At 32.6% G+C, this 16,026-nt stretch overlaps 2 protein-coding genes and 1 long non-coding RNA gene across 10 annotated transcripts in view; 2 read left to right on the plus strand and 1 right to left on the minus strand.

The window, feature by feature from the left end:
• Window positions 1-9,888, plus strand: part of trbl (tribbles pseudokinase 2) — a 50,691-nt gene extending 40,803 nt beyond the window's left edge. For all 5 annotated transcript variants that reach the window (XM_031986218.2, XM_031986219.2, XM_076364919.1 and 2 more), the window contains one exon: window positions 7,332-9,888. In XM_031986218.2, coding sequence (XP_031842078.1) covers window positions 7,332-7,782 — 451 coding nt within the window. In that variant the 3' untranslated portion in view covers window positions 7,783-9,888. The remainder of the gene's footprint in view (window positions 1-7,331) is intronic.
• LOC143174261 (uncharacterized) lies at window positions 2,145-11,267 on the minus strand. The gene is made up of 3 exons (XR_012998074.1): window positions 10,936-11,267; window positions 6,413-10,843; window positions 2,145-3,373 (listed from the first exon to the last, which is right to left on the minus strand). It is a non-coding gene; the product is annotated as an uncharacterized LOC143174261 (long non-coding RNA).
• l(3)05822 (SH3 domain-containing lethal (3) 05822) lies at window positions 10,506-15,730 on the plus strand. 4 transcript variants are annotated; one of them, XM_031986085.2, is made up of 7 exons: window positions 10,507-10,646; window positions 12,772-12,824; window positions 13,284-13,362; window positions 13,594-13,723; window positions 13,837-14,610; window positions 14,683-14,946; window positions 15,026-15,730. In XM_031986085.2, the coding sequence occupies exons 2-7, from the start codon at window positions 12,803-12,805 to the stop codon at window positions 15,155-15,157; spliced, it is 1,401 nt and encodes a 466-aa protein (XP_031841945.1). In that variant the 5' UTR covers window positions 10,507-10,646; window positions 12,772-12,802; the 3' UTR covers window positions 15,158-15,730. The 4 variants fall into 4 exon arrangements, with proteins under 4 accessions (XP_031841943.1, XP_031841945.1, XP_031841944.1 ...); XM_031986084.2 differs by having other exon boundaries at window positions 10,512-10,646; window positions 12,597-12,824; XM_031986083.2 differs by lacking the exon at window positions 12,772-12,824 and having other exon boundaries at window positions 10,506-10,646.
• The last annotated feature ends 296 nt before the right edge of the window (window positions 15,731-16,026 follow it).

The raw sequence follows: 16,026 nt of genomic DNA on the forward strand, positions 1-16,026 counted from the left end.
GTATTAAATAAATACATCAGCGGTTGCAGATCGTTCTAAACTAATTTTAGTGAACCATGATAAATGAAGATAAAAAATATTCGTCAGCATCCTCATCACGCACCGAGAAATAATGCTTTATTTTAAAATCGCAACCTGCTCCTGTAGTTTGAATCACAATACATCTATTGTAATACCAAACAATATTTCCTTTTTACAATCACATTTCGTCAATCTCTGCACAGTTGCCTGATAAATAAAGAAAAGCAGGTAGAAGTAAATCAAAATTGCGTCCGACATTCCCAAACATTGTATTATTAAACCCTCAAAATTAAATGAAAATATGGCACACAAAAACTCCATCATATAAGTATTACTTCTAGAATCAAAAACATATACAATCTCAAATTTTCTATCTAATTAATTACGCGGGTTACTGTCTATACCCGCTCGTTACACTTTAGCTCTTGAGTCTATAATGCATCATCATCAAAAATTACATTTTTCTTCGTCAGATGTCTCATCGCTCGAATACACGTTCCTTTTCGAACGTTTTCTCTGTATTCATTGTCATTTACAAATGACGTAGCACAGTGATACGATCATCAGACACGTGGCAGCATCCTTATAAGCGAAGATCTTTGTCCCCTGGTGAAGGTTTGCCGTGATTCTGACCCGACAAATGGCGACCGGTCTCCCTCGCGTCTAATTCTGGTATACACAGCATCATAGAATTCATTGGCATCAAGGTTCTTGGCAGTGGAATCCTCCCCAGACCCCTCGCAGCTCGTGTCCCTCGACCCTGGATCAATCGATCAGTCGATAACCAATCGAGTGCAGAATTCATTTCCATTAAAGACCTTGACGCCTTTTATTGTTGGCACCTTCCGTTCTTACGAACGACGAACCGATCGATTGATCGAATCAGCGATTTCCCGGATGTGCCTTTTTATGGAGTTCAAGTGTCTCGAGTTAGCTACCTGATAACACCAACAGGACGCATACATCGTCCACGCCTCCAGGAATAATATCCTCCTACCGGAAGTCTTTTTAACTCGCGTCTACGGCGCTTGCCGATGAACTCTGAAATTGAATACTGCCCGAGCATTGCTCGCCGTTAAAACATGCCCAACTAGAACTCCGGTTTTATAGCTGGAGGGAATTAAATTATAGAGATTGACTGTCCGCAGAAAGGCTAGCTTTTGAAACTTTCAAATCTTGCGATTCGATGTGTCGTTGGTCCAGTGAATAGTGGGTTCGTGTTTAACACTAGAACTACCCGGTGGATTAAAATGACCCATTCTCGATTTCTTCCTGTACAACTGCTAAAAGTGCTACAGACGCATCTTTGAAAAATGATTAAAGAAGTTGATTTAATGATAATCAAACTGCAATATAAGCCAGTTAAAATTTTAATAAACGCACGCTTGTTTCTATAAAGAAAAATTAAAAAGGCCCTTTGATGCGCTTGATAGTTGTAGCATTAACTCATCGAATCCATCATCGTCTTATTATACTTATTGCCATACACGTGTTGTGCTTGAAAATCATATTTATCGTATTTATATCAATTATGCCTAAAAAAAATTTTTAAGAGCGGCTCGTTCGTTGGAGGTCAAATCATTCCGAATTAACGAAAAGATAAAAAGATTTAGGAACTTCTTAAAAATGATAAGCAACCGATTAAAGCCTTTCCTTATTTTTAGTATTTGCACCTAGACAGAATACGAAAATTAAAAATGGTACTGTACAATGAGTCACAAGTACAGTGCAGATGCTTACGCAAATTCACACCTTCCTAAACAAAATTCGGACAAAAGAAATGAAAGGGATACTTGTTTTTTCTTACAAACGATTTTAGATCTCACTCTTCGAGTAACCGCAGCATTTTGCTCTAGTTTAATTGTTACCGTATTTGTATATTTCTTTTATTAATTACTTAATCTAGAAATATACACATATAACTGTGATACGCGCAGTTATAAGCATACATAAAATCATGGATGCTACAAATGCAGATAGGGAATTCGCGTATAGTTTTAAAATTTAACACAGTCCTTTTCATTTTTATATAGTTAAAAGAAAAATAAATGTCATTGCATCGAATATCAATATATATTGAGTTGGTACATAAAAAGTTTCATCACAAACATATACTGAGTTAGTGTTGCTTAAAGACTGGTTTCAGCTCATGGCGTACAAGTGCTTGACATTGAGCAAGTCGTGCGCAATAATGGTGAACGTATTACCTGTATACATATAATTATAATTCATATAAAGTTGGATGAAAGTAATCGTGAAAAACGTAGTGAAAAACAAGGAAATATCCATGGTTGAACTTTAATGTTAAGCTAAATTCATGTGTACATATGCGTGTCAGGATTCTTGAAGAGCTTCAAAGCATTCCATTGTTGGCTCGATAAAAAAAAATTGATTTGTTAATTAAAATGGTTCTTATGTAACTGGTCCACAAAAGTACTTAAAATCGATAAATTTGTAATAAAAATAGACGTCTCAGGCGTATGCAATTAGATGTTAATAAAATGTACGCACATTACTTCCACATGTACTCCAAGCATCATACACAAGAAATTCCAAAAAAATGAGAACCTCAAAATACCTCGATTAATTGAGTAACTATTTTTCACGATCTAGATCATTCGTAGTCTTAGTTAATTGAAACTGAATAATTTGGATCATTGGATTATATCTCAGAATATATACAATCGAATGTTACAAATATGTTTCGAACAATTTCCTCCTCTCAACTATCCAGTTATCTGGACAATTAGTTGGCCAATTAAATCGGTTAATCGAGGTTCTACTATATCTACTATCCAGCATCTACTATACAACATTTCCCCTATAGATATATCATTTTTAAATACTTCTGTGAACAGCCAGTGTACCACATACGTATATATCAACCTATTAAAACGAACAAAAAGGATAAGAGGAAAGATTAAAGCGACAACGGTAGCCAATGGCCGCGCCGCCGGTGTCCCTCGAGCAACGGTATTCGAGAATACACGAGGCCTCTCTTGAGGAAATCATCGCACTAGAATTCACCGTCGGGGTTCTTGAACCCGCCGCGTGTCGTAGGAGTCGTTTGCTTACGAGTGAAAGTTTGCGAAGAAAGCTGTGGTCTGCTGCCGGTCGCCTATCCTCGTCACGTTATAGCATCTCGTGCATCCGAGGTGGAGAGCGTGCCATGCCGGCGAGAAACGAGCGAAACCGGGTTCCTTCTCAGAAACGATAACTCGAGGCCGTTGACACTCGCTCAGATTTTCAAGATCGTTCGCCAGGCTCTCTCTTCCTTTCCTCATCGCTCTGGCTCGGCGAATCGATGAAAGCGGAGAAGAGCTGCTCGGACAATACCGATGGTCTATCCATACTGTAGGGTAGTAATTTCCAGTTTGTTACTATGCCCTCCTTTAACACTAAAGCTACTGAACAATCCAAATTGACTTCTTTTTGTTCTTCTGGAAATATTATAAGAGTATATTTATTGAGATGTTCATTAGATTATATTTTAATTCGTGCATTACCAAAGTAGCTTACTTAGTCGTTTCTCTGGAAAACGCTTGTATCTTCTCAATGATTTTAAAACAAAAAATTAGGAATATGTCATTTTAACCTGTCTGGTGGTTTTAGTGTTAAAAAAAAGTAGGCTTGGCGCCTCCATCCCGTTTTATTACATTTTTAAATGGTAAAAAATGTATCGGTACAAAAAATGAAAAAAATTTAATTGTCAGAATAATAACTTCTAGCGTCTCCCTTTGTACTAGTCCACGTCCCCCACTTTGAAAATCACTGCTATAGGGAGATGACTTGATTTTTAACGGGATGGCACACGAGGAAAAGAGGTCTTTTACTGTGTATTTTGTTTATAATGGGCAAATAGCAAATTATCATAGTAAGAAAAATGAGAACTGACCAATTAGATCCTTGTTGCTCAGTTTAACCATTAAGTGATCTGCCTACGGTAGATCCTCTTGCTAAGACTAGTAACAGCTACATAAGATGTTCCGATCCAAGTAAATATGAATGAAGTATCATCGATACCAAGTATTTCTAGTACCGATACTTTCACTTGCGATATTTGATATCGAAAAAAGGAGTTGTGTCGAATGAAAGAAGTATAGACACGAATGTTTCTATAATATCATTTTGTAATTAAAATTATTTTAATTTTTATACGTTAGTTGAATACTCTAATGATTTTTCACCTTATTTTTCGCAAATACTGTGATATTTTAAGCACGCAGAAGTCCATTATTAATGAAAATAATAAGTTGTTATATAATTTTATTGTTTAACGTAAAACTTTCTTTTTTTGCATATTGTAAAAGCAATAATGATTTTAGTCATTATCAGTTAATTAGAATGGGATATAAACAGTTCGTATCTCTTATTTTAAGAGATTTAAGTTGTAATGCAATGTAAAATGTTACTCTTACTCTAGATGATCATCTAAAATTTCAGTTAATTCTCAGCAATGAGTCACGAAGAAAGTAACTTATATAATTTGAGGAAAACAATACTCGATACATTTGTGCTTCAGTAAAACTTATATTATTTGTGGTTTATAAATTCTGGTCGTATTGCCCCTTGGAGTAACATTTTACTATCGACAGTTTGAAAGAAACACAAAACAATTTTCCATTCCACTGTAAGCGTAAATTTACTTTGGAAATAATAAATTAATAAAAGCAAAATAATTTTTGCTTTAATCCATGGACAACGAACAATATTGATTTTCATGAAATTAATCCAGAAATATTCATCGCGGGTCTTACGTCCTTATGTAATAAGGAATCAAAGGAAAGATCAATGGTCGTTTTATTTTGTTTGTGCTGTAATTTGTGCATAATTCATCCCGAAGAGCATAAGATGAATCCGGTAGTCCCGTGACATCTATTATATTTCCTTTCCTCGGCGCGTGTGCGCTTCCAGATCGATTACGCCATCACATATCGACCAAGTGTCCCGACCGATATGAAAACGAGTATCGTCGAGAGCTTAAAAGTTGCTCAATACTCGAGAATATTACGTACGCGCATTCCCGCCAGCCCGTATTACATGTATTCTAAGAACGTCACCGTTGGCAATAATTCGATTTCGAAGCTCCTGTATCTCGCAATTATCTGAAAGGACTACTATTCGAATGATTATTAAGCTTCCAATCGCTTAAAGGCCATGTCCGTATATACACAAAATTTTCAATTGTATCAGTTTCCTTTATAGCACGTTAACATCGACCTAGTTTTTATCAATTGAATTGACACAAAACAGAGTATACTCATGTCTGCTAGATGTATTAACCTTTTGCACTCGAAAGTTTTTTCGTTACACATATTCATCATTTTTGATGGTATTGTCTAAAGTATCATCTAATGAAATTTTTTATGATATTAAACGCAAATAATACACGAATGAAGGGTTAAAACTATTTTATTTTAATATTTCATATCTAATTACGTTGCATACAATTTGGTATTGAATATATAATTTTATAATTTCTCTGTATCTGACGAAATACCGATTGTAAGTCGTCTTTTGACTGCAAAGGGTTAACGGACAAATGTGCCAATATGTCAGATTATTGTTTTATTATATTCACGCATCGGTTGGTTAAAGTTCAGATACAGACTTTTGCGAAATAATTCGGTCGTTAAGTGGTTAAAAAAATTTCTTGTGTACACCTTCTTTTGTAACATATGATTTTTATACCGTCGGAGAACATGGAAAACTTGTACCGTTCTTAAACATTTAACGAGCACAATGGCGGGAAAATGTATTTGATATTACTTAGTCAAATACTATTATTAAAGGAGTTCAATACAAAATTAGAATTATTTGAAATGTAATTAAAAGAAACCATACATAATCCGGACAGAAAATCTCATTCTGTTCTTCACTTATTTACAAACTTTGTGACGCTAGAAACTCTTTATTACAGACGAAACCATAAAACTGAAATATACAAATCACGTTACTAACAAAGCATATACATGTTGTAATACTAAAGCGTAAATTTCTGCAACTACCTTTTTTGTCCAGGAAACAGTTAATTGTTAATAAGTTTCAGAAATACTTATTTATTTCACACAGCTTAACAAACAAATAACGATAATAATGACATTTCAGAAAACAAAAGTAAATTTTGTTCGGTGTCATTAAATTCGAATCGCATAAGTTGGTATTTCGTACAAACAAAAATGTCTCGCGTAAAGGAAGTGTGTACCACGTAAACGGAGGGGTGGGTGTAGGAACTCGCACGAAGATCAACTTGATCACAAAGAAAGCTGGCCCTAAAACTTGAGCTACGAAATATTCCTATCCGCTGCGTATCGATCAAGTATCGTAACCGGTGTGAGAAGGAACATCGTGGAAAGCTTGAAGTTACTCAAGACCCGGGAATATTACGTACACACGTTCTGCGACTTCCGCGTTGCAGGTTGATCAACCGCCAGCCGGCACTCTCTTTTCTTTCACCAGTCCTTTCCTTGTGCCCTGTTCCACGATACCCGACCATGCCTCGTCGACAGTTACGCCGCTATGGCTCAATCGCGGTGTCCTCTTGCTACATTAAAATATTTCGCCTACGGACGCATGCGTGAAACAACGTTTCACATCGGCGACTTCCTTTTTCTATCAATGGTCCATATAATATGCAGACTATGAATCATTTCGCTGAGGTTGTGGTACGAAACACTTCGACGAACAACGTTACAGACAATTCACGTGCAATACTAAAACCGATAATTAAATTTGATAACGATCACGATGACACGAGATGAGAAACGATACGAATTTTCAATACAATACACAGAGTTGTATGTATTTCTAATGTTTATAAATTAACTTGTGGAAACTTCTTGAATTTAAATGAACATTCACAATTTAATGATAATTCTGTTCACTCAAAAATACTTATAATTCAACCGCGGATATTTGTATGTTTACAACACATGCCATTGAAGAAAGTTTAACAAAATGAATATTTTAATAAAGTTGAACGGAGATTTAATATTCTTGTTGAACATGTGTTTGAGATAGAAAAGCTCTTATATAATTCTTATGTTCATCAATTACCTTTAAAAAATGTACATAATATACGACAGATCTACTCTAAGTACGTAGAGTTTTCTTGTAAAGAGGTAAATTAGTCTTCGTTGTTAACAACCAGTTGCATCGACACAAGAATCTTTAGACTACTTATCTTTTATTACTCCTGCTATCCTGTGTTGTATAGCAATGACACTTGGGGGAGACGAAAAACTTAACACATAACTCCCATCCGAATCTATAAATTCAATTTTTCTAATTTGACTATTATCCGTTTTCAGGACACGACTTCGTTTGGAGAGTCTTGAGGACGCTGTGATCGTCGAGGATGAGGATGACAAATTAACCGATCGGAGGGGCTGTCCAGCATACGTCGCACCGGAAGTATTACGCTCAGGCCGAGCTTATTCCGGCAAAGCCGCCGACATCTGGTCCCTCGGTGTTTTGCTGTACACGATGCTGGTGGGTCGTTATCCGTTCAACGACGCCGAGCATGCATCCTTGTTTGCGAAAATTTCGCGCGGCCAGTTCGCGGTCCCAGAGTGTCTCAGTCCACGAGCACGGTGCCTCATCCGCTCGCTACTGAGAAAAGAGCCATCCGAGAGACCATACGCCGAAGACGTACCCAGACACCCGTGGCTGTCGAAACCGCTGCGTGTTTGCACAACAACCAGTAGATCCTCGTGTCAGGATCAAGTCGTACCAGAGCTACCTAACAATCATCAAGACTGATTCTTCCGGGAGACAGATTAATATTCCGCGCACGCTACAGCCAATTTACCTTCTTAATCCTCTATTTGGCCGAGGGACATCAGTAACTGTTGCCAGGGTTAGGACATGGTTTTTTCCCCCGTTACGATGTCCGGGTACCGAGAATTACTGAAAATTCTATTCGTGATATCTATATGGGATATTTGATGTAATTCGCGGTATAACCTACAAGGCAGCGATTATTTGGTTAAAAAGACTTCTGTATGCGGTAGTAAAGAGGAATTACTCTTGCTTGCATCGGACGAGTTGAGTTTAAGTTAATTGTTTATGTCAATTAGTAACCTCGATTTATGTTTGTAATATCAGATTACGGATTATATTAATTATATTAATCATGGATTCTAAGTAATCAGATCATGGATTTATTTCAAAATCAAATCCAAGGTACAGAGCAATTATGGAAATGACAATGACAATGACCATTAGATTAAGACATATATTAAGGAGTAATACTATCTAGTGATCGAAATCACTTTACTCTTTTTGTGCAAGTCATAGATTATTTCTCATTTCAACTAATTGTCTTCATTAGTACAAAATAAGAATAAACAATGGAAATTTGTAGGTGCATCGCAATAAAATTTTTTCCTAATAGGCTATAAGTAACCAATATTCTTGACATTGAAATAGAAAGTATCCATGTATAATTCATCTTTATAAATGTACAAAAGCTGATGAGTTGTATAAAGGTTCATTTACTGACAAATTAAATTGTTTTAAGAATGAAACTTTATGCAAACAGTTTCTAACAAATATTTATATTTCTCAATGGAAAAGTAATCGCTGTTACTGTTTAGCCGCGAATTATAAGAGTATCCTATACTGGCCTTTAGAACGCGATGTTCCTTTGTATGTGATGTTATTTAGTAACATGTATGTCGGATTAAAATTCGTCTATGCTTTCGTATATAATTTGTGTGTAAAAACCATGTTCATCCATTGAAAGGTTACCAAATAAAGGGTTAAATAGCTGTTGCATCGAAAGATTGTCTGATCCCGAATCTTTATTTTTTGTTCCGTCGATACGACGATAGAAGACGGCCTAGGATAAGGAAAAATTTTGTTGGAAAACGTTAGAGAAGGTCTAAGGGAAAATAATCGTTATTCCAATTCCTTGTGAACAAAGACCTCCGAGTAAAGTTATTCCTGTTAAGACTATAAAATTTGAAAATATGTGAAAGAGATATGATACCCACATTTGAAGAAGATTGCATATAAAAGTTCACTTAATACCATTTAAACATTATTCTCTGTTTAAAAATCAGTTTTAATTTGTAAAAAGCTCGTATGTCTTTGTATCTGAACTTTCATGTACTAAACTACTGAACTCATCGAAGTGTCGAATATTGTCTTATTAGAAGAACAAATAAATGTCGATGATAAAGCGTATATGGCGATAAATTAAAAAAGATACTTATTAATTCTGAAAAAATTACAGTTCCATCTTACTTCTTAAATTATTCACGGTTTGTGACCATACAATTTAAGGGACAACATATTTACTATTGTTTGTTACAGTATTTATAAATTTTCAATAGGACTTTACAAACCTTTTACACCTAATGTGTAATAGTTTACACATGCAGCTCATTATGTCTTTAAGTTTATATTGGTATTTGTTCTAAAAATTGTTACAACTTCATGGGATTATTATAAAGTCAATGTTGATAGAGAAATTTATATTGAACGATTACACCCTCTGATCTTCGCTAATGGTTTGGTTCGAAGAAAGTACCAAGTGTTCTTGTATTTAATATCTATGCAAATTATTTTCTAACTTCGCGAAAATAAGGTTAAGTGCAAGATTATCGCATGCGTGTTATGAAAATGTGACTATAAGAGACTTTTTTCTTTTATATTTTCTAACGCGATCCTCTGTGCACTGAAAGCGGCCGTTTCAGTACACAATTCCTCGTATCATTTGAGTCAGGGTACAATGGTAAGAGCGTTAATTAACGCTGAAATGTATATATGTTCAGTCCACTAAGTCCTACTAAAACGTTAAATAGAAACATTAATAAGATGTTCTGTACATAGACAAATAAAGTGGCGTTTATGATAAAATCATTGCTGAACTGCCTACGCATTATCACATTCTAAGTTCCTATTCTGACTAATTCAATGAATACATTGGATTGAATTATAAAGGAATTATGTTTGATAAAAATTTATTTCCAATCCGAACATCATAAGAAATATACATTTGTTAAATTTCACACATTACTGATATGATTTTTTAAAATTACAAATCTAAAATATAGTTTTCTCAGAAAAATAAATTTTTCTTATTGATGGTAAAAAATATTTATAACTCAATCCAATATTTTTAATTATATAGGAAATTTTATTTATTACATATATTAGAGTACAGTAAATATTAACGTATGTATTTAAAAAAATTGTTAAATCAATTAAACTATTTGTAGCTACAATGTGTTAAATTAAAAGTTTTCATATTATTACACAAATTTTCTTAATTATTAAATAGGTTAAAAATGAAGGGATTGCGATAAAATATAGAATAAAATTCTAGAAATTTCTAAAAGTCATTTAACAAATTAAAATGTAATATTTTAAATATATTGGTTAATATAATTTCAGAATCACGTAATTTAGAATCCACGAACTGAAATAAAACAGATGTCGCTCTTTACCCACACAGCTGTGCTAACATGCAGCTTGGTCCGATAACAGTTCTGCTCTTACTCAACCGAGGAGCTCTTGTCATAATGTGTGGTTGATAAATTTTCAAGCTCAATGCATTCGAAGGCAATGTTACATGATATTAAAAGCTATGCTTTCTCTTCACTTGCACACTGCTCTTCGTAAGTATATACTTGCGCGTAATTGATCGGACCTCGTACAATTATTTGTACACGGTAGAACCTCCATTAACCGGGTTGCAATTAACCGCATTCTCAATCAGCCAGGTCCTTTATTATCCTGGATGTCAATATCTAATGTTTCTCTTTATACTTACGAATATGTACATACAACCAAATTTGACAACCATCTTTGGTTTCTAAATATAACATATCCGTTTAAAATTTTAAAGTATTTGAATAATTGCGATCTACGGATAATGTACACATTTTCTACGAAAAGAATACTTACGTAGGTTCCTACGTCAGAATTGAAATGTACCTTTCAATATTTGGTACAATATGGCGGCACACAAAAAAATCTATTAATGGAGTATGATTAGCCTGAAGCATAGATTTTACAAAGTGAAAACTGACCGGAAGATATTTGTATACAGTGACAGAAGAAAGGTATTCACTGTCGACTTTCCCCTTTCAATGTGGTAATTACTTAAAATGTATTTATATTGAAGTATTCTCTAATTCTATAATTAAGAATAAAGATACAATTTTGTGTAAATACATTTTAACTTAATACTACATAAAAAAACATATATATCGCCAGTTGAAACCAACAGTTAGAAATGTATGTATGTATGTATATAAAAATACTTTTCCTGTCACTGTATGTGTTTAAACATATTGTATCATAAAGAGGAATGTATTCCTTAAAGAGAAATGAAAATCATATTTTTACTTTTTAAATTCGTTTTTGATTATTTTTCGCACTGTTCATAATATCAGCATTTTAAAATTCCTAATTAGTAATATAACCGTAATTGTTATTACTCTAAACCGAAAAATTAACAAAGTTGCAAATGAAATTGTACAATAAAATAAATATCATAGAATAAAATAAAATTAAAATAGAAAATATAAATTGTGAATCCAACAAAGTTATATAATTAATAATTTTATTTTGAAAATATTAACGATGTTACAAAGCAAGAAATACATTTTTCAAAAAATTTCATTCAGTTTACAAATTTCTAACCTTACTGGTCTTACACTCTATGTTATCAGTTAAAGGTTTGTTTTATTTTTACAACATACCATTTTATTTGCAACTTCGTTGTTTCTTGTGCAATACCTGCTACATTCTCAATACCAATCATATATTTATACAATAAAAAAAAGAATAAAATTTTTTATATTAAACTTCTCTAATAAGAAAATTTAATAAAATACATAAAAAATTATAAAATCGAATTGAACGTAATATTTTATATGTTGAATTATAAGTACATTATTTATTACATCAATTTTTATTTCCCACACAGGCAATAATAATTCGATTTACACGGTCAAAATATATTTTTGGGGATTTTATGTCGTGTAACAGGGTACTTTTTGTCTCACTCCCTCTTTTAGCAAATAAGGGAGACAAAAGTAATAAAGGAGATAGCGACGAGTTGTTAGTATTTATATATATAGGACATTCTGAATTTCTAACGGGACTATGTAATATCATATTCGTAAAATATCATTTAAGTTCAAGTACGGAAATTAAAATCCTAAAATAATATAGTTTAACTAAAATATAAATTAATGAAAATATTGGAGGCTTTTATATGTATTCTGACGTGTATATTTGAATGATTGACAGGAATAAAACAGCACTTTAGCCACTACAAAAATACAAATATACCTAGAATTTTTAAGAACTAGACTTCATGGTTAAATTATCTTCCATATTTTACAAATAACTATTAAAAGTTTGATAGAAGATAATTAAATAACTCAGTGAAGTTCATAAAATATGTAACGAATTCAATAGGTTAAAATGAAAAGAAATAAGCAAATGTATAAATGATGAAGCTAGTCGAACGTCTATCATAGTGATCGTAAAGGAACCATGCTTTGTAATTCTAGAAATTGAAGATTATTAATGTAATTACAATTTTTTCTCTTTAGATGATATCGCTTAAAAGTAGACGAAAAGAATTTTTAAAAACATTTGAAGTTTTATCATTAGTGTTTGATATTAAAATAAAAATTACGATAAAGTGACAATTATTTGTTAATTATACGTCATTACTTAAACGACATATGATTAACTTATTTTAAACACATTGTTCTGCCGTAATAGTGAATATATCCGCTACTGAATTGAATGAAAAATGGCCGCAAACGTAAGAACAGGTGAGTTTATCCTCAAACCTGTCATTGTTTGCAATCGTTTGAACAGTATTGTTTTGATGTAGTGAGAAATGTAAGTGTTAAAAAGTATCGTGACCCTGTTTGAGATTATTCTCGAATTTTAATTCTACGTTTCACCTTGAATTCATACGTCAAATCGAAGTACAATTACGATTCGTTAAATTTCCGTTGTTATCGCCGCGCCTTGGGAATTTGCATTGCGTCAAACCGTATCCGATAATGAACACATAATCGGGGCGTAAAAACCTGATTATTCAAAATATAGTTACTTTTTTCATGGTTCCTGTTGTACATTTGTTTCTACGCATCTGCATCTGCGCTGTATATGATTGTGTAGAAAAGAATCTGTACAATCGATGTCTGCCTGTGCATTGCATACACATGACAGTGTGCGTTGACGAAGTTACGTCTTAAATATCATCTTATTCTATTTCTTTTTAGAAATGCGAATTCCTACACGATCAGCTCCTCGTCCACCTGTTAATTCAACGACACAAAGAGCTGCTCTTTGGAATAGCTCGTAAGTTTTGCACTGATTTGCGAAGGCAATTTTTATTTCTGTAGTTCATTATATAGATAGACAGTATATATTTTTTCGTGTGCATGTTATGTTTGACGCTAATAATATTTTGACATGAGAAATTCTAACTTTTAAATAATAACACTATATATGTTTAGCCTTAATTTCAAGCTTACAAACTAAATCATTTGATTTAATAATATATTCTTTTACTTTTCAATGTGTTTTCAGAAATGACATTTTTCGATCTACTTTAACACAACAACCAGTTCAGAAAAAGAAGCCGCCACCTCGACCACCACCACCAAAATTTAATCAAAATTATTTACAAAATCAAAAGGACAGACTAAAAAAGCCACCGGTATATGGAACTATCTAATTACATTAATATATATTATTTAAAATCTTTAGTTTTAAATTAGAATAATATATTGTTTTTAATTGTTACATAATTTTGTTTACTTATTTGTATAGGCAAAACCAACGGAACTATTAACCAGCCTTTTTGGTAAAAAGAGAAATGATCATCATCCAAGCACAACACAATTTAATAACCAAGTACAGAATACATTACTGCAATCAGAAAATATAAATGGGTCAGTCTCTTTGATAAACCTGAGTCCACCCGAATCTCCAACTTTCACAACTCGTTCGAGTAGTGATGGTGTTAGTGTAGATAGTTTTGGCAGCGATGGTAATTCGAATCCTTCTGTATTTACAAGTAGTGGAAATACATCTCAAACAGAAAGTGCCTTTGAAGATGATTTTGACTTTTTTGGAATGTCTGCTAAAAAAGTATCACAAAATGATCCTTGGCAGGTTAATTCAGTGTCAGACCCTTTTGGGCCATTAGAAGTTACTAATCATAATGCATTGCAGCCTGTGAAACATGTGGGAGATGCGTCTTTCTTTGTTTTTAACACAATTACACCAAATAATTACAACCAAGTGCCTTCCAATCAGGCTTGTTCAAAACCTGCTCAATCAATGCCAACTATTATTCGTGCAAAACCACTCAAACCAGCTGCACCAAAAATTTCACAAAAAAGCATAGAACAAAAAGTAAATCAAGTTGATATAGGACTACATTCATTAAGCAATGAAACAGTGTCTTTTAAGCCAGTGATGTTAGACTTAATGCATTCATGGCCATCTGATACTAAAGATAGCCCTTCACCCCCAATGCCCACCATACCACCACCAGCACCACCATTAGAATATTTAACAGAAGAAAAATCTGATCATTTAGTAAGTAATTACTGTTTAATTTATCTACATACTGTACTAAAGTATTTCTTATTTTCTCATTTGTATTTGTAGGTTAATATTAAAGAACCATATGGAATTGCACTGTATGATTTCCCAGTAACGCATGCAGATGATTTACCTCTTAAAGAAGGAGATATAGTATACTTAATAAAAAAGATTAATGATGACTGGATGGAGGGAAGAGTGGGGAATCAACAAGGGATATTTCCAATTAATTTTATTAATATCAAAGTACAATTGCCTAGCATACTAGACAATATAGTTACTGCTATTTATTCCTTTAAAGGTGAAACGCCAGAAGATTTAACATTTGATGTAAGTCGTTAAATGTACATTATGTATGTATTTCCTACTATAAAATTTCTTACTTTTTATCTATATATACATATTACAGGAAGGTGCAAAAATTACTGTTTTATCAAGGTTATCACAAGATTGGTTTTATGGTGAGTGTGAAGGTCAGAAAGGGCAATTTCCAATAAATTATGTAAACAAAATCCCATGTAATATTCCATTATCACATTAGTTGTTACATTGTACTAACATTTTGGTATTTTCTCTATGACAAATTTAATTCTCATTCTTTATATCGGATAAATATTTTTCCAATAATTTTTTCTTAAAGAAAAAAGATGAAAGATTAATGTTCATTGTTCAAAGTGTACTTTTTTAGACATATTGAACGGATAAAGATTTATCTTATAAAGTTCTATTCATAAAAAGACTGAATTATATACACTTATATATTGTCTTGCAAATTTTACAAGAAAGATATTTTTTATTAGTTCTTATATCAGATTTTTAAATGTAAAAGAGTTATTTTTGACATTATAAGATTAAAGGGCACAACAAAAATAACTTTCCACTATTCTCACAAAATACTATATAAAATGCTATTTCTAAAGTATCATAATGATAAATAATCAATCATTAAAATTAATCTCTATTCAAATAATGTGTATTATCACTTTAACATATGAACATATTCTGAAATATATGGAAAAATGCAGATATAAAGCTTTGTAATAATTTTTCAATTATAAATACAATTTTATATATTTAATATAATTATGCACAAAATTAAAATTATCTTAATACAAGCGTTAGTGCCTATCAAAGAATATTTACCTTACATTGTAGATATTATTTGAATTGTATCTTTCCTTTAAAGTTAATACATATTGTTGCATATTGATGATGACATAATATTAAAATTTTATGCAACATGGTGATAATGCTCGCCACTGTCATTATATCAATAGAGTGAAAAACCTTTAACCAGGTGATGTGTGCATAAATCTAATATATACCATATTTTGAATTTAAATATGGACACCCATAATAACACAAGTCAATTCCTATTTTATGCACAAAAGTATTAATTTTATTTTGTTT

Source organism: Nomia melanderi, chromosome 2 (genome assembly GCF_051020985.1).
Source record: "Nomia melanderi isolate GNS246 chromosome 2, iyNomMela1, whole genome shotgun sequence".
Taxonomy (NCBI): domain Eukaryota; kingdom Metazoa; phylum Arthropoda; class Insecta; order Hymenoptera; family Halictidae; genus Nomia; species Nomia melanderi.